The sequence below is a fragment of the Oncorhynchus masou genome, chromosome 10, assembly GCF_036934945.1.
Source record: "Oncorhynchus masou masou isolate Uvic2021 chromosome 10, UVic_Omas_1.1, whole genome shotgun sequence".
Classification (NCBI taxonomy): domain Eukaryota; kingdom Metazoa; phylum Chordata; class Actinopteri; order Salmoniformes; family Salmonidae; genus Oncorhynchus; species Oncorhynchus masou.
Window position 1 is genome coordinate 469533 of NC_088221.1, and position 27172 is coordinate 496704.

The 27172-nt window shown below is 40.9% G+C and overlaps 1 protein-coding gene across 3 annotated transcripts; it reads left to right on the plus strand.

Moving 5' to 3' along the window:
- Window positions 1-26866, plus strand: fbxl3a (F-box and leucine-rich repeat protein 3a). 3 transcript variants are annotated; one of them, XM_064975629.1, is made up of 7 exons: window positions 1-228; window positions 3358-3540; window positions 3647-3796; window positions 6066-6468; window positions 7367-7489; window positions 9321-9492; window positions 14072-26866. In XM_064975629.1, the coding sequence occupies exons 3-7, from the start codon at window positions 3762-3764 to the stop codon at window positions 14710-14712; spliced, it is 1374 nt and encodes a 457-aa protein (XP_064831701.1). In that variant the 5' UTR covers window positions 1-228; window positions 3358-3540; window positions 3647-3761; the 3' UTR covers window positions 14713-26866. The 3 variants fall into 3 exon arrangements, with proteins under 3 accessions (XP_064831701.1, XP_064831700.1, XP_064831698.1); XM_064975628.1 differs by lacking the exon at window positions 3358-3540; XM_064975626.1 differs by lacking the exons at window positions 3358-3540; window positions 3647-3796.
- The last annotated feature ends 306 nt before the right edge of the window (window positions 26867-27172 follow it).

Below are 27172 nucleotides of genomic sequence, written 5' to 3' on the forward strand. Positions count from 1 at the left end.
GTCACAACAACACGTCGCCATTTCACGGATGGGGGGTCAGCTGAAACTCCCGCAAAGTAATTTACGTCACCGGAGATATAGCACAACACACGAACATTATCTAAAAGGAAACTGTAAATGTGGCGATATTTGGCTCGGGTGAATGAGTTGTTCAAGTGCCGGTTGAAGTTGCCAGTGATCGGATTTTTTCATGTCAACAGCCAGCCAGCTGTCAAGTGTAAACATAAGGTAAGGGGATGGGTCAACTATAATATAATTTGATTGTCGGTTTAACGTTGGGGTTAGTTATCTACCAATAATTTGACTAGCTCGTAAAATGCTGCCACTTAGTTAATTAAATAACTTAGGTTAACTTTGGCACAGCAAACTTGGCCAGATAGTATCCTCGTGCGTGGAAGGATGCTAACTAGCTAGCTATGAATTTAACTAAGTAGTTGTCAAATAACTTTATTGTAATGGCTAACTAACTTGCGTTAGGTTCCTCATCATTGTATAGTCCTAGTTTGTAGTTAATGTTACAGTTGCCCTTCTGGCTCCAATGGCTGTATGGCCCCATAGTAGGCAGTGCAAACCCGTTTTGGTGATTTCTGGTATATCATCAAAATAAATAAATCACAACGTTTTACCTGATTTAAGAACAATACCATTGAAAATTAATGTTTAGTTATGTTTATATTCCTAAAATGTAAGTTGAAAATGATGCTGTTCTTGCTAACAGTAGAAAATGTTTATAAATAGCCCAATGCCAATATGCAGAAACCGTTTGATATATTGAACATCTAAACATAAAATGTAGTTTTTACACATTTATTTATTTTATTTCACCTTTATTTAACCAGGTAGGCAAGTTGAGAACAATTTCTCATTTACAATTGCGACCTGGCCAAGATAAAGCATGCATGTACAACAATAGTAATCATTTTTTTTTATACGAGCACCTTATAAACTTCACGTTCCAAAAACGCTGTTTTTGTCAAGTTGCAATGCGCTGTTTAAACTCAAAAACCACATGGTTACTGGATATATTTTTTACGTCAATGGTTAGATGACAGCCTGCAGAACTGTTCGCTACAAAAAACTGTTTTTTCAATCACTCGCATCGATTAACACATTAAAAAATGTGTACATCACTGGTTTGAGGACACTTCTGTTAATTACTTCTATCTATCACATTAAAATCAATAGAACAGGGAGCAAACGTGTTTATTATCCCACCAGAGATGTTTCCATCAAATTGACTTGTTGCAGATAAAGATGACGTAGGGCACATAAAAAATACCTTTTGCGGTAGAATTCTCATTTACCGAATAAACAATACAAGATAAATTGGTTTCCATCGCATTTTCAACTGCTGATGGGTTTCTCACAAAAAATCTTGTATAGCGAGTGTGCTGGTATTGTCATGTGTGCTCCAGCCAGCAAAGCGCAGATACAGTCCTGTAACTGCGTGCTGTTGGCTAGAGCGCATGTGTAGTGTACATCGGCGGTGGGGGTCACAAAATATCTTACCTCATCATTAGTGGCTCCAGTTGCTCTGTATTTTGTCAGAGTGAGACTAACAAAATCAACCTTGAATTTGATTATTACCAGTTTAGATAGTTGCCCACTAGACTAATTTTCCAATCTAAAAGAAAGTTAGCTGACATGGGCTAATTGAGTGACTATCAGTGACTGATATATCAAGTGAACAATTTTTGAATCTCAACCAAGTCTTGAAATTGCACTTTGTTTATTCTACAGTAAATTGAGACCCCGACTGATTATTTTTATTTGTCAAATGGGAGCCAAGCATCGATGATCTCATGTCACCAGAATAAGACCCCTATATTTATTGGAAAAGATCATCAAGGTCATCAACTTGCACTTTCCAAAACCCAAAAAGAATTGTCAAATGCGCTGAATACAGCGCGTGTAGACCTTACTCTGAAATGCTTACTTACAAGCCCTTAAACAACAGTGCAATTCAAGAAAGAGTTAAGAAAATATTTACCAAATAAACTAAAGTAAAAATATATACAGGGTGTACCGGTACCGAGTCAATGTACAGGTTAGTCGAGGTAATTTGTACATGTAGGTAGCGGTGAAGTAAATATGCATAGATAATAAACAGCGAGTAGCAGCAGTGTAAAAAAAAAACACTACCCTCTGTAGTGCCTTACAATCAGATGCTGAGCAGTTGCCATACCAGGCGGTGATGCAACCCTTCAGGATGCTCTTGATGGTGCAGGTTTAGAACTTTTTGAGGATCTGGGGACCAATGCCAAATCTTTTCAGTCTCCTGAGGGGGATAAGGTGTTGTTGTGCCCTCTTCATGACCGTCTTGCTGTGTTTGGACCATGATAGTTTGTTGATGTGGACACCAAGGACCTTGAAACCCTCCTCCTGCTCCACTACAGCTCCGTTAATGGGGGCCTGTTCGGCCCTCCTTTTCCTGTAGTACACGATCAGCTCCTTTGTCTTTCTCACATTGAGGGAGAGGGTGTTCTCCTGGCACTAGCCAGGTCTCCCTATGGGCTGTCTCATCGTTGTCAGTGATCAGGCCTACCACTCTTGTGTGTCGTCAGCAAACTTAATGATGGTGTTGGAGTCGTGTTTGGCCATGCAGTTGTGGGTGAACAGGGAGTGCAGGAGGGGACTAAGCGTTGAGGATCAGCGTTGTTGCCTACCCTTACCATTTTTAAAATTGTATTAAAAATGTTTATTTAACCTTTATTTAACTAGGCAAGTCATTGAAGAACAAATTATTTGTTACAATGACTGACTACCAAAAGTCAAAAGGTCTCCTGAGGGGATGGGGGCTGGGATTAAAACAAATAATAATATAAATATAGGACAAGAGAGACAACACAACACTACATAAAGAGACCTAAGACGACAACATAGCAAGGCAGCAACACATGACAACAAGGCATGGTAGCAATACAACATGACAACAACATGGTAGCAACACAAGATGGTAGCAGCACAAAACATGGTAAAGAACATCTAGCCGCTCGAGAGCGTCCTTACCAGCTGATCTATAAATAATGTCTCTGTAATCTAGCATGAGTGGGATGGTCATCTGAATTAGGGTTCGTTTGGCAGCTGGGGTGTGTCGTGGAAATTTCCTGTATTTACCAAATCATGAGAGCAAACCACACACAAGTCAGTTATCATAAAGTCCATCTTTAATTTTATGAGCTCCATCACAACCCTGTGACTCTCAGATCAATTCAGTGTTTCTCAATGAATTCTCTGAGAGTCCTTACACATTGCAAATGAGATCCTTTATAGCAAAGACACACATAGCCAGACAGCATTGGCCATAAATTATCGTTCAGCTTTGTCTCCTAAACTAAGTTGTTTTTTCTCTCTCAGAACCATAAAACAAAACCTATAAACAGGCATATATCAAATGCCCCCTCCTTGACAAGATCACAGAGACACAGTGACTGGCACACAGACATTGTGGAGCCAAGAGATACACGCTTGACCTCTCCCCTCTCTGCGGCCCAAGTAACTTCGTCCTGACAGAGAACAGATGACTGCAACCCGGCCACAGTATTATACAAAAATAAACATTCTGATGAGAAGTAACTTACAAACATATAATGAATATAAAACATCTTACCTATGTTACCAACTAATTCTGATTATTCCCCAACAGGTGGAAGAGGAGCGATTTATGAGGAAACCAAGTCTAGATTTAACTTCAGCCTGCAGCTTTGATATGTGCTGAGAGAAGGACAGTGTACCATCTAGCCATACTCCCAAGTACTTGTATGAGGAGACTACCTCAAGCTCTCAACCCTCAGAGGTAGTAGTCACATCTGTGGGGAGAGGGGCATTCTTTTTACCAAACCACATGACCTTTGTTTTGAAGGTGTTCAGAACCAGGTTAAGTGCAGAGAAAGCTTGTTGGACACTAAGAAAGCTTTGTTGTAGAGCATTTCACACAAAATCCGGGGAGGGGCCAGCTGAGTATAAGACTGTATCATCTGCATATAAATGGATGAGAGAGCTTCCTACTGCCTGAGCTATGTTGTTGATGTAAATTGAGAAGAGCGTGGGGCCTAGGATCGAGCCTTGGGGTACTCTTTTGGTGACAGGCAGTGGCTGAGACAGATGTTCTGACTTTATACACTACACTCTTTGAGAGAGGTAGTTAGTAAACTAGGCCAAAGAACCACTCAGAGACGCCAATACTCCTTAGCCGTCCCACAAGAATTGAATGGTCTACCGTGTCAAAACTTTTGGCCAAGTCAATAAAAATAACAGCACAACATTGCTTAGAATCAAGGGCAAAGGTGACATCATTGAGGACCTTTAACTTAAGGTTGCAGTGACACATCCATAACCTGAGCGGAAACCAGGTTTTTCCAACACTTTTGATAAACAGGGCAATATAGAAATAGGCCTATAACAGTTATTACTGACATTACTAATGCCCTAGATAAAATAAAGTACTGTGCCGCCTTGTTCATAGATTAATCTAAAGCTTTTGACACTGTAGACCATGCAATACTTTTGGGTAAGCTGTCGTCAATAGGACTGGGATTGGATGCCTGTCGTTGGTTTCATGACTATCTAAAGGATAGAAGTCAGGCTGTTAGTCGACGGCATCCAGTCGGAGCCATTGGAGTTGGTTAACTTCTCTAGGATAGGCGGGAGCATTAGGAATTTTGGATGAAAAGCATGCCCAAATTCAACTGCCTGCTCCTCATCCCCAGAAGATAAGACTGAGCCTGTGGCACTCTGCCAGACCACTCACTCAAAGAGCTCTTATGAGCCCCTCCTTTAGAGTAGAAGCATCAAACAAGTTTCTTAAGACTGTTGACATCTAGTGGAAGCCGTAGGAAGTGCAACATGACCAATATCCCACTGTGTATTCGATGGGGGCTGAGTTCAAAAACTACAAACTCAGATTTACCACTTCCTGGTTGGATTTTTTCTCAGGTTTTTGCCTGGCATATGAGTTCTGTTATACTCAGACATCATTCAAACAGAGTGTTTTCTATCCAAATCTACTAATTATATGCATATTGTAGCTTTTATGGCTGAGTAGCAGGCAACTTAATTTGGTCATGCTTTTCATCCAAAATTCCCAATACTGCCCCCTACCCCAAAGAACAAACAGCATGATCATTACACAGGTTCACCTTGTGCAGAGGACAATAAAAGGCCATTCTAAAATGTGCAGTTTTGTCACACAACACAATGCCACAGATGTGTAAAGTTTTGAGGGAGCATGCAATTGGCATACTGACTGCAAGAATGTCCACCAGAGCTGTTGCCAAAGATTTCAAAGATCATTTTTCTACCGTAAGCTGCCTCCGTGTTTTTTTTAATAGAATTTGGCAATAGGTCCAACCGGCCTCAACCCTAGACCACATGCAACCACGCCAGCCCAGTACCTCCACATCCGGCTTCTTCACCTGTGGGATTGTCTTGAGACGAGCCATCTGGACCGTTCATAAAATTGACAAGTATTTCTGTCTGTAATAAAGCCCCTTTGTGGGGGGAAAAATATGCTGTCCCAGGCTGCACCCTTGTCCAGTCATGTGAAATCCATAAATTAGGGCCTAATGAATTTATTTCAATTGACAAAATAATTGAAATTGTTGCATGTTGTGTCTTTAATATTTTTGGTAATTAGATATGGCAAAATAATAAAATATCGTAATTTAGGATTATAGTAAACAAAGCAAACTCAGCCTTTTTTCAATAGTCACACATTTCTCAATAGTATTAGCCATTTTAGAGATTGAAAAAATGCTCCTAAACACAATTTAACCAGGCGCTCTACACTAGTGTCCAAACCGGAACTTTTGACGTTCCTACCCTGCCTAATATTGTGAAAATGTTGTATGCTAGGAATGCAGTAGCAGTTATTAGTTCCAATTAGGCAATAAAATAAGATCCTTTTTTTGTATTGTTACCTGGCTGTTATTCTTCTATAATTATGGCATTGTATGCTGTGATTTTAATGTACGAAATCCCATGTTTAATAAACTATAATTGCCAGCAGGCCAATGATTTGCGATGTATTATTCCCACCAAACCTCATTGTGTGTCTCCTCCTATAGGATGAAGAGGGTGAAAGGAGATGAGGACGCCTGCAGCTCTTCCAGCGAGGGCCCAACCGAGTCCTGCAAGAAGGTGAGGAAGCTACAGTCAAGCAAAGAGAAGCATCAAGAGGAGGAGGAAGAAGAGACTGATGTAGATCTCTGCGAGTTTGGCTTCGACTGGGCACTGCTCCCTCAGGAGATCCTGCTCAACATCTTCCAATTCCTGCCTCTTCTGGACCGGGCGTATGCCTCGCAAGTGTGCCGTGGCTGGAACCAAGCTTTCCACATGCCCGAGCTATGGAGGTGCTTTGAGTTTGAGCTGAACCAGCCTGCCAGTTCTTACCTGAAGGCGACACACCCAGACCTAATCAAACAGATCATCAAGAGGCATTCGAACCACCTGCAGTATGTCAGCTTCAAAGTGAGTGGGAATTCAGTGTTTCCTCTTTGTCCATTAATCGTTTAAATAAGATAATCTTTGAGAACTAACAATAACTAAAATAATCTAAAATAAAAATGAATGGCATGGGGCCCCCATTCATGATATGTTTGAGTCACACAGATGGTATAAGAACACGGCATAAACCATAGGAAATTAGCTTTAAACTGCACCATTTCTGTCATGAGCATTTTAAAATGCTGAATTGCAGGAAATGAGCTTCAAAACAGGAACATTTGGGCCTCTAAAATGTTGGTTGGAGACAGTGCCATTGTTCATGCGGACTACTTATGTCAACTTTGCCACCGCTGCTGAAAAGAAATTGAGGGGAATCTGCAATTGTTTGTTTTTGATTAAGAATGGTATGCGAAATCAATATTTAATTTTATGATTGGCATCAGAGGTCAAGTGTTGGGTGAACAAAAATATAAATGCAACAATTTCAAAATGTTTGCGTTAGAGTTCATATAAGGAAATTGGTCAATTGAATATGATAGAGAAATGAACATTTTAAATTCTCTGTTGGACATTCCTGCAGTCAGCATGCCACGCTCCCTCACCTTGAGACATCTGTGGTGTTGGTGACAAACTGCACATTTTAGTGGTCTTTTGTTCCCAGCACAAGATGCACCTGTGTAATGATCATACTGTTTAATCAGCTTGTTGATACCACACCTGTCAGGTGGCTGGATTATCTTGGCTAAGGAGAAATGCTCACCAACAGGGATGTAAAACAAATTTGTGCACAAAATTTGAGATACACATTTTGTACATATGGAACATGTCGGAGATCTTTTATTTCCATGAAACATGGGACCAACATTTTGTGTTATTTTTAAGTATATATTGTTTTAATTTTAATGTTATTTTTTATCTCTAGGTGGACAGCAGCACGGAATCTGCAGAGGCAGCCTGTGACATTCTCTCCCAGCTGGTGAACTGTTCACTAAAGACACTAGGGCTCATCTCTACGGCCAGACCCAGCTTCATGGAGTTGCCCAAGGTAGCTTACACTCAGCCTGTTGGAACCAGAGCCAAAGATTGGCCTTACAGTGTATTCGGAAAGTATTCAGACCCCATTACTTTTTCGACATCAATCTACCCAATAATGACAAAGTGAAAACAGGTTTTTAGAAATGTTTGCAAATGTATTACAAATAAAAAACAGAAACCTTATTTAAAGTATTCAGACCCTTTGCTATGAGAGAATTGAGCTCAGGTGCATCCTGTTTCCATTGATCATCCTTGGGATGTTTCTCGAATTTGGTTGGAGTTCACCTGTAGTAAATTAAATTGATTTGGACATGATTTGTAAGGGAACACACCTGTGTTTATATATAAGGTCCCACAGTTGACAGTGCATGTCAGAGCAAAAACCAAGCCATGAGGTCGCAGGAATTGTCCGTAGAGCTCTGTGACAGGATCGTGTCAAGGCACAGACCTGGGGAAGGGTACAAAAAATGTCTGCAGCATTGAAGGTCCCCAAGAACACAGTGACCTCCATTCTCAAATGGAAGGAGTTTGGAACCAAGGCTCTTCCTAGAGCTGGCCGCTCGGCCAAACTGAGCAATCAGGGGAGAAGGGCCTTGGTCAGGGAGGTGACCGAGAACCCAATGGACACTCTGACAGAGCTCCAGAGTTTCTCTGTGGAGATGGGAGAACCTTCTAGAAGGACAACCATCTCTGCAGCACTCCACCAATCAGGCTTTTTAATGTAGAGTGGCCAGACAGAAGCCACTCATCAGTAAAAGGCACATGACAGCCCACCTGAAGGATTCTTAGACCACGAGAAACACGATTCTCTGGTCTGATGAAACCAAGAACTCTTTGGCCTGAATGCCAAGTGTCATGTCTGGAGGAAACCTGGCGCCATCCCTACGGAGCATGGTGGTGGCAGCATCATGATGTGATGTTTTTCAGTGGCAGGGACTGTGAGACTAGTCAGGATTGAGGGAAAGATGAACGGAGAAAAGTAGAGATCCTTGATGAAATCCTGCTCAAAACTTCAGACTGGGGCGAAGGTTTACCTTCCAACAGGACAACAACCCTAAGCACACAACCAAGACAATGCAGGAGTAGCTTCAGGACAAGTCTTGGGCTTGACCCCGATTGAACATCTCTGGAGAGACCTGAAAATAGCTGTGCAGAGCTTGTGAGGATCTGCAGAGAAGAACTCCCCAAATACAGGTGTGCCAAGCTTGTAGTGTAACATCCAAGAAGACTCGAGGTTTAAATCGCTGCCAGCGGTGCTTCAACAAAGTACTGACTAAAAAGGGTCTGAATACTTATGTAAATGTCATATTTCTGTTTGATTTAATTTTATAAATTTGCAAAAACGTATAACCTGTTTTTGCTTTGTTATTGTGGGTTATTTTGTGTAGATTGATGGGGGGGGGGGGGCAATTTAATCCAATTTAGAATAATCCTGCAAGGGGTCTGAATATTTTCTGACTGCACTGTATATTTAGTGTTCAGGAAACTGTTGGTACCAAATGTTCCATGACAATGGTTGGTATTCTAATGTGTAACCTTGATTGTGAATACTATTCTATAACTAGGATTTGATTGTCCATTAGCTTATGGCTCCCGTTTTAAAGGTCAAAATTCCACAGTTTACACTGAGCCTGTAATTCCACAATGGAGCGGTGTGCAGACAGTTCAACCTGAACACATTCTCCATTCATTCTTTCAAGGCACTTCCATTAAACAGTCCACCGTGTATTGATGCTCTGGAATTTAGTGCAATGTTTTGACGATTTTGGGTCTTTTGTTATACCCTACACCTGCAATCATCCATTTTATTTACCTGTTGACTGATTGTTTTCCTCCTTTAGTCTCATTTCATCTCGGCCCTGACGGTGGTGTTTGTCAACTCCAAGTCCCTGTCATCTCTGAAGATCGACGACACACCGGTGGATGACCCGTCCCTGAAAGTCCTGGTGGCAAACAACAGCGACACGCTAAGGATGTTGAAGATGAGCAGCTGCCCTCATGTCTCCCCTGCAGGTAGCTTGTCTGAGTTTATGGTCATTGAATGATCCCTGGAATGGATTATTCCATTGAATGGTCCCTGAGCAACGCCATACAGTCGACTCCTGATTAGGCACTCAAATAAGTGTCAACTCTGTTTAAAAAATGAATGGAAGTATATAGAGACAGTTTAGTGGCTAAAAGGAGGGGTTAAATACATGTAAAAAAAAAAAAAAATGTGATCTTATATTTTTCCGATAGACACTTCAGAACAGACTTCCTTTAGAAATGTTTTGGACTATGTTTATCCATAAATTAAGCCGTTATTCAATGCATTTCCATGGGCTAATTGTAATAAGGCCAAGTAAATTAAGTATTTAATTAACACATGTTTTAATTAATTTGGTTGATACCTTAAGGGGTCCTAAAATTCAAAATCAAATAGGTAAATGATCCCTGGTATGACCTGCCCCCCCCCCAAATGCTGACGCCGAGGCCTCTTTACAGATGAGACCTGTAATTACAAAAATATACACTTTAAATAGGAAATTCAAAACAGAAATACTGAAAACAAACGCATTCATCGGCAGGGCCTAAAATGAACACCAGCCACATGCCAAATGCGGAAATATTTTTGCATTGGCGGGTATGTCTATTTGGCAGGTGGTCAGGGCTCCACAGTCCGAGCATTTCACTTGCATTTGTGAAAAAAATAGTCAAGTATGATCACATTTATAGCAAAATAAATGCTGCAGTAGCTGTTTTCAAAGTATTTCTGCTGTTTTTGTCTCATAGCTGGCAAGTTAATTGCACAAAGTCAAAGAAAAAAGAAGCCTCTATAGCAGTGGTTGCCAACCCATTGGTAGCGATCGACTGGTCCATCTCCAAAGCATTCCTAGTCAATCACCAAACATTTCTGTTAAAAATGATTAAGCCTTGGAGTTTCTATTTTTTGTTTTATTTGTTTCGTGCTGTTGGCGGTAGGTGCACTTGATTCAGCAACCGTAGTGTCGGGAAGGCAAAGTGTTCACATTTTGAACCATTTCATGTGTCTGAAGGTGCACTTGAGCAAATCAAGTGCACCGACAGGACTACCGCTGGCCAATCAAATAGCTCAGATCACCGTGTCTGCACAGTTTCCTTCAGCCATAGACAATAAAAATGAAGCCTTGAGTGCACAGCAAAGTTGATACTGTGAGATTTCAAAACTTTAAAACCAAAGCACTGCTGTTTTTGAGTCATTTTATGTTTGTTATTCAGCACTGTCAACATGTTTATAAGCCATAAAATGTGCTACAACCAACACTGCAGCTGCAATGAATGAGTATAGCAAAGTGTTTCGATAAGCTTGTTATTATTATAGGCTTGTCCTTTTTACATTTTTTATATTGAGTAATATTTCACTTTATCTGGACATTGGATTAACATTAATTGGTGCATGAAGCAGGAATAATGCAGTGCGACTTGAGTTTTGCCATCAGCTGGAAGACAGTGTCCCCTTTTTGTCAATGGGGGGAGGGAGAACGGAGGGGACGGTGAGTTCGAGAGGCAGCCTCATATCTGAGGCCTTCATAGCTGTAGTTTCAAACCAAAAACCTTGGGCACAACAGTGAAAGCCCTCATTAACACTTAAACTGCCTGGTCTCACTACCCCCCTCATTGGTGTAGTGTTCTGCCACTGAGCAAGGCAGTTCCCCGGGCACTGAAGACGTGGATGCCGATTTAAGGCAGCCCCCCACACCTCTCTAATTCAGAGATAGTTATAAGTTAACTGTCTAAAATGTGCTAAATGCTCAGAAGTTGGGCATTTGGATTGCTAATTTAGTGTTAAATGATTAGCTTCTTCGATAATCAAGCATTCACTTGGTAACAGCAGAGAATTCCCACCTGTATCAAGAGCCTTGCTGGCTAATATTCATTTTGTGCGTGCAGCAAACTGAGTAGTGTTTTTGAGTTACTTGTATAGTTTAGGTCAGGAACTGTACAAAACGTTTGCAATGTGCTCTTAGCATTGTCTTTGAGGATTCCTTATTATTTGCTAGTACTATGTTAAGTTACTTTTTTGAATATTAGTACTTTAAGTAAATACCTGCAGTCAACATGCACTAGATAATAGATAAGCAGATCGCATGTTTCCTTTTCTTATTTTTATGAAGCTTACCGGTACTAGTTTTCCAAAACAGCGGTTTGAGCCAGTCAAGTGTGTTTATTTACAAAGAAGCACAACGAGGACAATGGGAGCTTTGTGAGGCGAGTCATTCATGCAGCGCAACTTAAGTGAGGTGATCAAGTTACACTTGTATGAAATTCACTACTGTTTGCCAGCTATATAAACTCAGCAAAAAAAATAAACGTCCTTTCACTGTCACCTGCATTTATTTTCATTGAACTTAACATGTAAATATTTGTATGAACATAAGATTCAACAACTGAGACATAAACTGAACAGGTTCCACAGACATGTTACTAACCGAAATGGAATAATGTGTCCCTGAACAAAGGGAGAGGGGGTCAAAATCAAAAGTAACAGTCAGTATCTGGTGTGGCCACCAGCTGTATGAATTACTGCAGTGCATCTCCTCCTCATGGACTGCACCAGATTTGCAAGTTCTTGCTGTGAGATGTTACCCCACTCTTCCACCAAGGCATCTGCAAGTTCCGGGACATATCTGGGGAGGGGGAAATGGCCCTAGCCCTCACCCTCCGATCCAACAGGTCCCAGATGTGCTCAATGGGATTGAGGTCCGGGTTCTTCGCTGGCCATGGCAGAACACTAGGATTCCTGTCTTGCAGGAAATCACATACAGAACGAGCAGTATGGCTGGTGACATTGTCATGCTGGAGGGTCATGTCATGCTGGAGGGTCATGTCAGGATGAGCCTGCAGGAAGGGTACCACATGAGGGAGTAGGATGTCTTCCCTGTAACGCACCATGTTGAGATTGCCTGCAATGACAACAAGCTCAGTCCGATGATGCTGTGACACACCGCCCCAGACCATGACGGACTCTCCACCTCCAAATCGATCCCGCTCCAGAGTATAGGCCTCAGTGTAACGCTCATTCCTTCGACGATAAGCGCGAATCCGACCATCACTCCTGGTGAGACAAAACCGCGACTCGTCAGTGAAGAGCACTTTTTGCCAGTCCTGTCTGGTCCAGCGACGGTGGGTTTGGGTTTGATATCTGGTGAGGATCTGCCTTACAACAGGCCTACAAGTCCTCAGTCTAGCCTTTCTCAGCCTATTGCGGACAGCCTGAGCACTGATGGAGGGATTGTGCGTTCCTGGTTTAACACAGGCAGTTGTTGTTCCCATCCTGTACCTGTCCCGCAGGTGTGATGTTCGGATGTAACCATCCTGTGCAGGTGTTACACGTGGTCTGCCACTGCGAGGACGATCAGCGGTTTGTCCGGTCTCCATGTAGCGCTGTCTTAGGTGTCTCATAGTATGGACAAGGCAATTTATTGCCCTGGCCACATCTGCAGTCCTCATGCCTCCTTGCAGCATGCGTAAGGCACTGATAATCTCCCTCGATCTGGGGCTCCGCGCAAGATCTCACCCTGTGGGGTCAAAATGATCACAAGAACGGTGAGCAAAAATCCCAGAACCACACAGGGGGACGTAAAGAATGACCTGCAGAGAGCTGGGACCAAAGTGACAAAGCCTACCATCAGTAACACACTACGCCGCCAGGGACTCAAATCCTGCTTAAGCCAGTACATGTCCAGGCCCGTCTGAAGTTTGCTAGAGAGCATTTGGATGATCCAGAAGAAGATTGGGAGAATGTCATATGGTCAGATGAAACCAAAATAGAACTTTTTGGTAAAAACTCAACTCGTCGTGTTTGAAGGACAAAGAATGCTGAGTTGCATCCAAAGAACTCCATACTTACTATGAAGCATGGGGGTGGAAACATCATGCTTTGGGGCTGTTTTTCTGCAAAGGGACCAGGACGACTGATCCGTGTAAAGGAAAGAATGAATGGGGCCATGTATCGTGAGATTTTGAGTGAAAACTTCCTTCCATCAGCAAGGGCATTGAAGATGAAACGTGGCTGGGTCTTTCAGCATGACAATGATCCCAAACACACCGCCCGGGCAACGAAGGAGTGGCTTCGTAAGAAGCATTTCAAGGTCCTGGAGTGGCCGAGCCAGTCTCCAGATCTGAACCCCATAGAGAATCTTTGGAGGGAGTTGAAAGTCCGTGTTGCCAGCAACAGCCCCAAAACATCACTGCTCTAGAGGAGATCTGCATGGAGGAATGGGCCAAAATACCAGCAACAGTGTGTGAAAACCTTGTGAAGACTTACAGAAAACGTTTGACCCCTGTCATTGCCAACAAAGGGTATATATCAAAGTATTGAGAAATTGACCAAATACTTATTTTCCACCATAGTTTGCAAATAAATTCATAGAAAATCCTACAATGTGATTTTCTGGATTTCTTTTCTCATTTTGTCTGTTCAATTTCTTTCAAATGCAGTCAACATGACTGTCTCGGCCCTTCTAGTGTTACACCATTTAAAGCTAAACTAATTTCAATTAATTGGGACATATGTTATAATTGGAGTAATAATAGGACTATATTTGTAAACCCAAGTTTTCTGTGTGTGCAGGTATCCTGTGTGTGGCGGACCAGTGCCATGGCCTGAGGGAGCTTGCGCTGAACTACCACCTGCTGAGTGACGAGCTCTTATTAGCCCTCTCCTCTGAGAAACACGTGCACCTGGAGCATCTCCGCCTTGATGTGGTCAGCGAGAACCCTGGGCAGCACTTCCACACCATCAGGAAGTCCAGCTGGGACGCTATGCTGCGCCACTCGCCCAAGTTCAACCTGGTCATGTACTTCTTCCTCTACGAGGACGAGTTCGGCCCCTTCTTCAGGGAGGAAGTCCCCATCACCCACCTCTACTTTGGTCGCTCAGTCAGTAAGGATGTGCTGGGCCGAGTGGGGCTCCACTGTCCCCGGTTGGTGGAGTTGGTGGTGTGCGCCAATGGGCTGCGGCCGCTGGACGAGGAGCTAATCCGCATCGCCAAGCGCTGCACCCAGCTGTCGGCCATTGGCCTTGGGGAGTGTGAGGTGTCGTGCAGCGCGTTCGTGGAATTCGTGAAGATGTGCGGTCGGAGGTTGTCCCAGCTGTCCATCATGGAGGAGGTGCTGATTCCTGACCATAAGTACAACCTGGATGAAATCCACTGGGAGGTGTCAAAGCACCTCGGCCGTGTCTGGTTCCCCGACATGATGCCCACCTGGTAGAGCCGTTGAAGGGGGCTGTGGATTTACTGTACAGAGTTTGACATACTTTTCTCTTTTTTCCCACCTTGAAACTCTGTCCGAAGCGCCCATGTTGGCAGCGAAGGAACAACCGAAGATAATCGTGTTCTACTTAAAATGCGAATTTCAGGGATGCGATTTTTCCTGATTAATCAGGAATTCCTACTTTTCTCACTGTATACTCCATTCCTATACACTGAACAAAAATATAAACGCAACATGTAAAGTGTTGTTTCATGAGCCGAAATAAAAGATCCCAGAAATGTTCCAAATGCATAAAAAGCTTATTTCTCTCAAATTTTGTGCACAAATTTGTTTAGATCCCTGTTAGTGAGCATTTCTGCTTTGCCAAGATAATCCATCCACCTGATAGGTTAATCAGCTTCTTGATATACTACACCTGTCTGGGAACGGGGTTCTGCTAGCACTAGCGGAACCCTATTCCCAGACAGGTTAATTAGCTTCTTGATATGCCACACCTATCAGGTGGATGGATTATCTATAACCGCTCGCCCAATGAAATTGCAGGGCGCCAAATACAAATCTGCAAAAATCTAATAAATACAATTTCTCAAACATACAAGTATTAGGCACCATTTTAAATATAAAATTCTCATTAATCCAGCCACAGTGTCTGATTTCAAAAATGCTTTACAGTTAGGTCATCACGAAGTCACAGAAAAACCCAGCCATTTTTCCAGCCAAAGAGAGGAGTCACAAAAAGCACAAATATAAAGAACCTTTGATCTTCATCAGATGACACTCATAGGACTTCATGTTACACAATACATGTATGTTTTGGTTGATAAAGTGCATATTTATATCCAAAAATCTCATTTTACATTGGCTTGTTATGCTAAGTTGTTCCAAAACATGCAGTGATTTTGCAGAGAGCCACATCAATTCACAGAAATACTCATTATAAATGTTGATGAAAATTCAAGTGTTATGCATGGCATTTTAGATCCTCTTCTCCTTAATGCAACCGCTGTGTCAGATTTCAAAAAAACTTTACGGAAAAAGCATAATCTGAGTACGCCACTCAGAGCCCAAAACAGCCAAAAGAAATATCCGCCATGTTGCGCAGTCAACATTAGTCATAAATAGCATTATAAATATTCCCCTACCTTTGATCTTCATCATAATGCACTCACAGGAATCCCAGTTCCACAATAAATGTTTGATTTGTTCCATAAAGTTAATCATTTATGTACATATACCTCCTTTTGTTAGGGCGTTTGGTTAACAAATCCAAAACGCGAGTGCAGGTCCAGCCGAACGTCGGACGAAAAGTTTCAAGAAGTTATAACAGGTCGTATAGAATCAATCTTTATGATGTTTTTATCATAAATGTTCCAACCAGAGAAGTCCATTGTCTGTAGAAAAGCAATGGAATGAAAGCTACCTCGTGAATGCGCGTGACTGAGATCGAGGCTGCTGGCAGACCTCTGACTCAATCCCCTCTCATTCGGCCCCCCTTCACAGTAGAAGTCTCATACAGGTTTCTAAAGACGGTTGACGTCTAGTGGAAGCCTTAGGAAGTGCAACATAACCAATATCCCACTGTGTATTCGATAGGGGCTGAGTTCAAAAACTACAAACCTCAGATTTCCTGTTTAGATTTTTTGTCAGGTTTTTGCCTGCCATATGTGTTCTGTTATACTCACAGACATCATTCAAACAGTTTTAGAAACTTCCGAGTGTTATCTATCCAATACTACTAATAATATGCATATATTAGGATCTGGGACTGAGTAGGAGGCAGTTTACTCTGGGCACGCTTTTCATCCAAAAGTGAAAATGCTGCCCCCTATCCCAAAAGTTATGAAACAGCATGGTCATTACATAGGTGCACCTTGTGCTGGGGACAAATGGCCACTCTAAAATGTGCAGTCTTGTCACAGTACACAATGCCACAGTAAACTTAGGGTTATGTTAGGGGTAGGGTTGAGTAAACGTGCAATTAGCATGTTTGACTGTAAGAATATCCACCAGACCTATTGCCAGAGAATTTTATGTTTATTTCTCTACCGGCAACTGCCTCCAATGTAGTTTTAGAGATCAGTACACAATTCCTGGAAGCTGAAAACTTCCCAGTTCTTCCATGGCTTTAATTTATATATATATACTTCTTTTTTTTTTTTTCTTTTTTTTTTTACATGTGTCTGTGACCAACAGATTAATATCTGTATTCCCAGTCACATGAAATCCATTGATTAGGGCTTAATGAATTTATTTAAATTGACATATTTCCTTATATGAACTGTAACTCAGTATAACCTTTGAAATTGTTGCATTTATCTTTGTTCAGTATATTTAAAACTGACCTGTCCCATAGAGCTCAGACAAAACTGATTTTCCAGATTTTCTATTGATCACATGAAATGTATTAAGTTCTTATTATGGAATGTTTTGCGTCAACATGTCGTCTAGTTTTCCAAACTCTGTACTGTATGGCTTTGTGGTAGAGGAGCACACCCCTCCTCAGGCGTAAGAGGCTACACTGGTCAGGGACACAGGGTGGAGTTTTTTGTTTTTTTGGTACAGACAGTTATGCTATGGCTGATTTTTATTGAAATAGCGCATCTGTTAAAAAACACCAACCCTGTTTTGACCAGGGTTGTAGCCCCTGCTTCCCACCGCAGCCACCACTACACAGTACTGCAGCACACCTTCTTAAGAAGAGGTAGCCTAGATGTTGTCCCAATTGTCCTGAGTGGTGTACTATGAGGCCAGCTATACTGAACAAAAATATAAACAACATGCAACAATTTAAACAATTTTTCTGAGTTACCAGTCATATAATCTTTAAATAAATTGGGCCTTAATCTATGGATTTCACATGACTGGGCAGGGTTGCAGCCATGGGTGGGCATAGGCCCATCCAATCAGAATGAGCGGGCAGCACAGTTGCGGGATTGAGGATTGTAAACACGCTCCCTCAACTTGAGACATTTGTGGTGTTGTGTGACAAAACGTGGCCTTTTATTGTCCCCAGCACAAGGTGCACCTGTGTAATGATCATGCTGTTTTATCGGCTACTTGATATGCCACACCTGTCAGGTGGATGGATTATTTTGACAAAAGAGAAATGCTCACTAATGGGGATCTAAACAAATTTGGGCACATAATTTGAGGGAAATAAGCTTGTGCGTATGGAACATTTCTGGGATCTTTTATTTCAGCTCATGAAACATAAGACCAACATTTTACATGTTGCGTTTATATTTTTGTTCAGTATAGATCTACTCAGGCTTTTATAAAGCTAACCAGCTTCAGTTAGCTTCACATTCCAGGTCCGGCTTCATCCATACTACGATTGCTTGTCCACCTGCCGCTAACTCTAGCAGGCTTGTAACTGCCCATGGTTAGTCAAACTCTTCATTGAGACAATGCTGAAATGTCCATCAGTGCCACATTTTAATTTGTGCCGAAATCAAAATGAAAGGAAAGTTATCTGGGAAATTCTGCGGGCATGAAATAGGCTTTTAGAAGTGTCTTTGGTTTGCTTATCACTGTACGAGCATCTTTTCCCCCGCTCCTTTCGCTCCTTCTATCTGTGGAACAGCTTGTTGCATTGCGGCCATAGACATATAATCCATAGAAGAGTTTTTTGAACCTCTAACCCTGGCAATGTGACTGTTAAACTCATGGGTGCAATGGTTTCCAGTCTTGACTTGAATGGGAACAGCCATCTATGGATTATATGACTATGGTTGGTTGCAGCTGTCAGTTTGCCTTTCACAAATGTCTAAATACAATCTCGTGAAAAACGGACATTTTGGAAATGCTGTCATTACTGAATGTGTAAGGTATTTTACCATTTACATATTTTCATTATTTATTTTATCAGTCTTCCTCAAATGAAGGGGTTGATGACACAAACTTTGTGAGAGGGAGGATATCTGATTTCATTGGTCCTCAACTTGTGGCTCAGACACCCGTTATATGCCCATTGGACAATCAATACAAAGACCATTAAAAGGTGGAGACTGGACTGGAAGCCAGTGTGTTTTAAAAGTGTAAATTGGGTCACTGGCTTTTAGTCTGGCTATGATATTCTGTCCTCTGAGAAATGTTGCGGTTTTGTATGTCGGTTTTCAATCACTTTTAACGGTTTGTGGAGGTGGGGAGGGAAAGGGGGATTCCTTGTCAGTTGTACAACTGAATGCATTCAACTGAAATGTCTTCCACATTTAGAAGCTGCATGTTGTAAGGTATGCTACCCGACACTACAACAGAATAAGCTAAAAGATACAAGTCTAAGAATTGGACAGGAACTCTGCACTTTTTGCAACAAATAGTTGGTGTTTGAGTAATTTCAGTTGCCACAATTGTTTGTGTATTTAACAGATGAAAGGGTGATTCAAAATCTGAATTTAAAATTATATCAGACATTTCACACTAAGGGCAATCGGGGATGTGAAGCTACTTGTACTCATTCATGATGCACCTATATGGACTGGTAACTTTAGATATATTCTCAGTTGTCGATCCTGACTGGTTTCCCAGAATGGAATTTCCTTGGGACTATTCTGATCTAGAACATCAAGGGTGAAATCAGGTTCTTGAATGCAGCAAATTAGCTTATCACTAGCTAGTGCCAGACTAGGCATGTCTTCTGGTCCAGTGAACTTAGTTACTGGCTGTTTACTGGGTAGCCAAAGCGTAGGTTAGGATGAGTACAAAAGAAAGCAAAAACTGAAAACCTTGAAGTGTTCAGTGAAGGTTTCCCGGGCGTTCAGTGAATGTGTACAGTTTTGTTTATATATATATATATATTCCTGTCAGATTCACAAATCCTTAATTTCAGTTTCGAAATGGTTTCTGGAGGTTAGTTATCGTTGTAAGTTGAGGCTGACTGATTATGATTTTTCAACACCGATACCGATTATTGGAGGACCAAAAAAAGCCGATACCGATTTAATCTGCCTATTTTTATATATATAATATATTTATATGTATGTGTGTATATATGTGTATATATATGTGTATATATATGTGTGTATATATGTGTATATATATGTGTGTATATATGTGTATATATATGTGTATATATATGTGTGTATATATGTGTGTATATATATGTATTTTTAATAATGACAATTACAACAATACTGAATGAACACTTATTTTAACTTCATATAATACATCAATAAAATCAATTTAGCCTCAAATAAATAATGAAACATGTTCAATTTGGTTTAAATAATGCAAAGACAAAGTGTTGAAGAAGTAAAAGTGCAATGTAAGAAAGCTAACGTTTAAGTTCCTTGCTCAGAACATGAGAACATATGAAAGCTGGTGGTTCCTTTTGAACGAGTCTTCAATATTACCAGGTAAGATGTTTTAGGTTGTAGTTATTATAGGAATTATAGGACTATTTCTCTCTCTACCATTTGTATTTCATATACCTTTGACTATTGGATGTTCTTATAGGCACTTTAGTATTGCCAGTGTAACAGTACAGCTTCCGTCCCTCTCCTCGCTCCTACGTGGGCTCGAACCAGGAACACAACGACAACAGCCACCCTCGAAGCAGCGTTACCCATGCAGAGCAAGGGGAACAACCACTCCAAGTCTCCGAGCGAGTGATGTTTGAAACGCTATTAGTGTGCACCCCGCTAACTAGCTAGCCATTTCACATCGGTTACACCAGCCTAATCTCGGGAGTTGATAGGCTTGAAGTCCTAAACAGCACAATGAAGAGCTGCTGGCAAAACGCACAAAAGTGCTGTTTGAATGAATGCTTATGAGCTTGCTGCTGCCTACTATCGCTCAGTCAGACTGCTCTACCAAATCATAGACTTAATTATAACATAATAACACACAGAAATACGAGCCTTTGGTCATTAATATGGTAGAATCCGGAAACTATCATCTCGAAAACAAGACGTTTATTCTTTCAGTGAAATACGGAACCGTTCCGTATTTTATCTAACGGGTGGCATCCATAAATCTAAATATTGCTGTTACATTGCACAACCTTCAATGTTATGTCATAATTACGTAAAATTCTGGCAAATTAGGTGGCCCAAACTGTTGCATATACACTGACTCTGCGTGCAATGAACGCAAGAGAGGTGACACAATTTCACCTGGTTAATATTGCCTGCTCACCTGGATTTCTTTGAGCTAAATATGCAGGTTTAAAAATATATACTTCTGTGTATTGATGTTTATGGTTAGGTACACGTTGGAGCAACGACAGTCCTTTTTCACAAATACGCACCGCATCGATTATATGCAACGCAGGACACGCTAGATAAACTAGTAATATCATCAACCATGTGTAGTTAACTAGTGATTATGATTGATTGTTTTTTATAAGATAAGTTTAATGCTAGCTAGTAACTTACCTTGGCTTACTGCATTCGCGTAACAGGCAGGCCCCTCGTGGAGTGCAATATAATCAGGTGGTTAGAGCGTTGGACTAGTTAACTGTAAGGCTGCAAGATTGACAAGGTAAAAATCTGTCGTTCTGCCCCTGAACAAGGCAGTTTACCTACCGTTCCTAGGCCGTCATTGAAAATAAGAATGTGTTCTTAACTGACTTGCCCCGTTAAATAAAGATTAAATAAATGTGTTAAAAAAATAATAATTGGCCAAATCGGTGTCCAAAAAATACAGATTGTTATGAAAACTTGAAATCGGCCCCGATTAAATCGGTCGACCTCTAGTTGCAAGCACCTTAAATGTATACCAAAATTATAAAGAGCTGGCCTACTAGTTGGGAGGAAGTGACTGGTTGGAAGAATGAAGCCTGTTGATTTAGTGGGTTGTAACATTTCCTAGATATCAGTTGTTGGACTATTTTGGAGGTTTTGTCACCATGCCCCAACATAAGTAATTTATTTTCATACAGAAAACAAAACGTGTTGCCATTACACAAGTTCATCATGGAATGTCTCCTTTTGCTAATATTTTCTCATTTGAACCGTACAGATCGCAAAGCATTTTTTCCCACCCCAAATTTGAGGTGGTGTGATATGTACCTACCATTACAATTTTATCAAGCAATACATGGGAAATAAATAAATATAGTTTAAAAAGGTAACATTACATATATACAAAAATGTGTAAATATGGATATTTATATATTGTAGAAATAAAATAACTTTGTTAGAAGTGTTTGGAGTGAGATAGGAGGGTTGGGCAGATTGAGAGCACCATGGTCTGGTGATCCATCTGTTTTGATGTAGCTAGCAAGAGTGATTCAGGTGCACATTTAGTTTTTGAATGTGATCACACAAGCGTGGATTAATGATTTAATTGGTATTTTCTGCTATTTGTTTTAGATTTTAATCCTTGGCTTTCTGTTATGGATGCCTGTCCCTTCATTCACGTAACTTGCTGTCTAGCGTGAGTGATTGCATCATACCGAGAGGAGAGAGAAGTTTTTATGGCATAACCTTAAATAGTACAGTATACGCAATACAGTACCATTGTTTACCATTTACTATTCAGTATGAGATAAGGAAGTCCCAATGTGTGTCTATATAAAATGCTGTGTTTGATATGATTTCTCCTGTCAGGGTTTTATAGTTTCCTTAAAACCCAATGGATCATGTATTGTACAGTTGAAGTCGGAAGTTTACATACTCAGGTTGGAGTTTCATACATTTCTTGTTAACAAACTATAGTTTTGGCAAGTCAGTTAGGACATCTACTTTGTGCATGACACAAGTCATTTTTCCAACAATTGTTTACAGTCATTATTTTATTTTTAATTCACTGTATCAGAATCCCAGTGGGTCAGAAGTTTACATACACTAAGTTGACTAAGCCTTTTAAACAGCTTGGAAAATTCCAGAAAATGATGTCATAGCTTTATAAGCTTCTGATAGGCTAACTGCATATAGAGACAAAGATTGTACTTTTTGGAGAAATTACCTCTGGTCTGATGAAACAAAAATAGAACTGTTTGGCCATAATGACCATTATGTTTGGAGGAAAAAGGGGGAGGCTTGCAAGCCGAAGAACACCATCCCAACCGTGAAGCACGAGGGTGGCAGCATCATGTTGTGGGGGTGCTTTGCTACAGGAGGGACTGGTGCACTTCACAAAATAGATGGCGTTATGAGGCAGGAAAATTGTGCATATATTGAAGCAACATCTCAAGACATCAGTCAGGAAGTTTATAATTTAAAGCTTGGTCGTAAATGGGTCTTCCAAATGGACAATGACCCCAAGCATACTCCCAAAGTTTTCCAAAGTTGTGGCAAAATTGCTTAAGGACAACAAAGTCAAGGTATTGGAGTAGCCATCACAAAGCCCTGACCTCAATCCTATAGTAAATGTGTGGGCAGAACTGAAAAGGCGTGTGCGAGCAAGGAGGCCTACAAACCTGACTAAGTTACACCAGCTCTGTCAGGAGGATTGGACCAAAATTCACCCAACTTATTGTGGGAAGCTTGTGGAAGACTACACAAAACGTTTGACCCAAGTTAAACAATTTAAAAGGCAAAGCTAGCAAATACTAATTGAGTGTATGCAAACTTTTGACCCACTAGAAATGTGATGAAAGAAATAAAAGCTGAAATAAATCATTCTCTACTATTGTTCTGACATTTCACATTCTTAAAATAAAATGGTGATCCATTCTGACCTAAGGCAGGGAATTTTTACTAGGATTAAATGTCAGGAATTGTGAAAAACTGAGTTTAAATGTATTTAGCTAAGGTGTATGTAAACTTTGACTTCAACTGTATATGCGAGAGTTATCCTTTGCTAGATGGTTTCCATGTAATTTATTAAATGGTTTGTTCTATGATATTATGGGTTAGTTTTACAGGCACAGATTAAGCAGATGTTTTTGTTGTTGCATGCTTTGTCGTCCAGGACTAGTTTTAATCTCTGTCTGAGAAAGCATCCCCCAATGTGTACAGTTAGTTGAATGCAGAGCATCAAAGGGTTTTGGTGCAAACTCTCGCAGAAGGGTCTGGTAGCACGAGTCATGATTTTAAATGGATACTTGGCAATGAAGCCACTTAACAACTTCCCCACTAGTTAACGCTAGTCAGCAACTTTCTGCAGAGACACAAATATGGTATCTGCAAGTTCATCTTGACCCTGGGGAGGTATACTGATCAAAAATATAAATGCAACAATTTCAAAGATTTTACTGAGTCCAGTTAATTTAAGGAAATCATTCAACAGAAAGACATTCATTAGGCCCGACTATGGATTTCACATGACTGGGCAGGGGTGGTTACATGTGGGCTGCGGTTGTGAGGCCAGTTGGATGTACTGACAAATTCTCTAAAACAACGTTGTAGGTGGCTTATGATATAGAAATAAACATGAAATGATCTAGCAACAGCTCTGGTGGACATTCCTAGTCAGCATGCCAATTGCACACTCCCTCAAATTGAGACCTCTGTAGCATTGTGTTGTCACAAAACGGCACATTTTAGAGTGACTCTTTATTGTCCACAGCATACGGTGCACCTGTGTAATGATCATGCTGTTTAATCAGCTTCTTGATATGCCACACCTGTCAGGTGGATGGATTATCTTGGCAAAGGAGAAAAGCTCACGAACAGGATGTAAACACATTTGAAAGAAATAAGCTTTTTGTGAGTATGGAACATTTTCTGGGATTTTTTGTTTCAGCTCATGAAACATGGGACCAACACTTGCGTTTTATATATTTTTTTCAGTGGAGATAAAGGGCTTCATTGCTAAAATATTGAAACTCATTACTCTGTGTGTATAGACTTCTTTTCCTTCATACATTTGCTCTAGAACCTTTTGTCTAACCATACAATAAACGACATCAACTAAAACACATTGCATTATTTGTGTAGGAAGTTACTGTAATACGTTCTAGTACAGGTTGAGGAGAAACTAATATGGCACAATGCACATTACTAGCATTGGCTTCTTAGATCACTGAAGGCAATAGTGTTGATTATTTGCACACAATTAGCAGCATCGATAATGGGTCTATAGCAACATATCTTCAGGTTAAAGTATTTACAGAAGAGAATGTCACTGCAACTGTTTCTTGTATACAATATACTATGGTTTCCTTGTTTGACCATTTGCCTCATGCAGCGCAACATCTCCTTCGCATAGAGTTGATCTGGCTGTTGATTGTGTCCTGTTGTCCCAATCCTCTAGAACTAGAACATGCTGTCGTACACGCCAATCCAGAGCATCCCAAACATGTTCAATGGGTGACATGTTTGAGTATGTAGACCATTGAAGAACTGAAACATTTTCAGCTTCCAGGAATTGTGTACAGATCCTTGAGACATGGGGCTGTGCATTATCCTGCTGAAACATGGAGGATGATGGAGGAGGATGAATGGCACGACAATGGGCCTCAGGATCTCATCACGGTATCTCTGTGCATTCAAATTTCCATTGATAAAATGCAATTGTGTTCATTGTCTGTAGCTCATGCTTGCCCATACCATAACCCCACCATGGGACACTGTTCAATGTTGACGTCAGCAAACCGCTCGCCCACACAACGCCAAACAAGCTGTCACTCAACATGTACTGCACTGACACAAACGACTGATGATTGGTTGAAAGAAATTGATAAGATGGTGGGAGCTGTACTGTTAGATATCAGTGCAGATTTTGATATTATTGACCATAACCTGTTAACATTTGGCCATGATTTACCCCCACAAAAGTATGTGGATGTCTATTTCAGCCACACCCGTTACTGACCTATATGTATACAGTTGAAGTGGGAAGTTTACATACACTTATGTTGGAGGCATTAAAACTAGCTTTTCAGCCACCACAAATTTATTGATAACAAACTCTAGTTTTGGCAAGTCTGTTAGGACATCTACTTTGTGCATGACACAAGTCATTTTTCCAACAAATGTCTACAGGCAGATTATTTCACTTATAATTCACTGTATCACATTTCCAGCGGGTCAGAAGTTTACAAACACCAAGTTGACTGCTTTTAAACAGTTTGGAAAATTCCAGAAAATGTAATGGCTTTTGAAGCTTCTGACAGGCTAATTGACATAATTTGAGTCAATTGGAGGTGTATCCGTGGATGTATTTCAAGGCCTACCTTCAAACTCAGTGCCTCTTTGCTTGACATCATGGGAAAATCAAAAGAAATCAGCCAAGACCTCAGAAAATAAATTGTAGACCACAAGTCTACAACTGCACATGAGGACAAAGATGGTACTTTTTGGAGAAATGTCCTCTGGTCTGATGAAACAAAAATAGAATTGTTTGGCCATAATGAACATCGTTATGTTTGGAGGAAAAAGGGGGACGCTTGCAAGCCGAAGAACACCATCCCAACCATGAAGCAAGGGGGTGGAGTGCTTTGCTGCAGGAGAGTGTGGTGGATGAATCAAAATTAGTTGGGTAACATGGATAATTAAGATGTTTTATTTGCATAATATGCTTATGTGAGATACTTGTCATTGTCCTTTTGGACTATAGTGTTGGCAGTTGCACGTTTCCCCTCAGTTAGGTCTCAGTCACTTGGGGCCCAGAGAGGGGAGAGGTCAGGCTTGTCTTTCACATGTCCCTGGTGCTATGCAGAATATCAGAAAGGGAAGAGGACAGAATGGAACATTGTCTTCATATGTGAATGTGTCTTTACCTATTCATAAACCATGTGAAGGGATGGCGTGATTAATGGGGAACCAATTACTTGTCTCCTTCATGCGCCAGTCACTCCCTCCTCTTCCCACTGGGGGGAGGTATATGGCAGTGTCTGGAACCATTGTATGTCCTCTCTGATCTTACACTTATCCTGGATAGTGTGTGAGCTTGTCCAGGAGAGGGGGTTTACTTGAGATGGGAGTATCTAGAGTTGACAATTGATATTGGATGAGTTGGTGTTTTTGTACTACGAAGTACCAGGAATGAGATTAGAACCTCGTCTGAGGGACCAAACTAAACGATAATTTATAGCGAATGTTATCTGGCTAAGGGATACTCCTTTCTCAAGAAAGTCTTTCTTTGTGAACAGTTCCTAAGATCTGTGGTTCGTCTTGTAAGTTGAGAGGGGTATATCTTGGCTATAAAAGATCTTTGTACTTTCCTGTTGGTACTTGTCAACAGTTCATTAGAAATAGTGAATTGTTGAAAGTCAAATGCTATTGCAAAGCTTAGTATTATTAAAGATGTAGTTTAAGTATAACTGACTGGTGTGTAGTTTGTCTCTCCTCATTTGGTAAAGCAGAAATATGCCACCACAAGGGACTGGTGCACTTCACAAAATAGATGGCATCATGAGGAGGGAAAATTATGTGGATATATTGAAACAACATCAAGACATCAGACAGGAAGTTAAAGCTTGGTCGTAAATGGGTCTTCCAAATAACCCCAAGCATACTTCTAAAGTTGTGGCAAAATGGCTTAAGGACAACAAAGTCAAGGTATTGGAGTGGCCATCACAAAGCCCTGACCTCAATCCCGTAGAAAATGTGTGGGCAGAACTGAAAAG

Coding starts and splice junctions, on each gene's coding strand:
- fbxl3a (XM_064975626.1), top strand. CDS start 191: ATGTCAACAGCCAGCCAGCTGTCAAGTGTAAACATAAG. Junction 7,490..9,320: donor GCTTCATGGAGTTGCCCAAG/GTAGCTTACACT, acceptor TTCCTCCTTTAG/TCTCATTTCATCTCGGCCCT. Junction 9,493..14,071: donor CCCTCATGTCTCCCCTGCAG/GTAGCTTGTCTG, acceptor CTGTGTGTGCAG/GTATCCTGTGTGTGGCGGAC.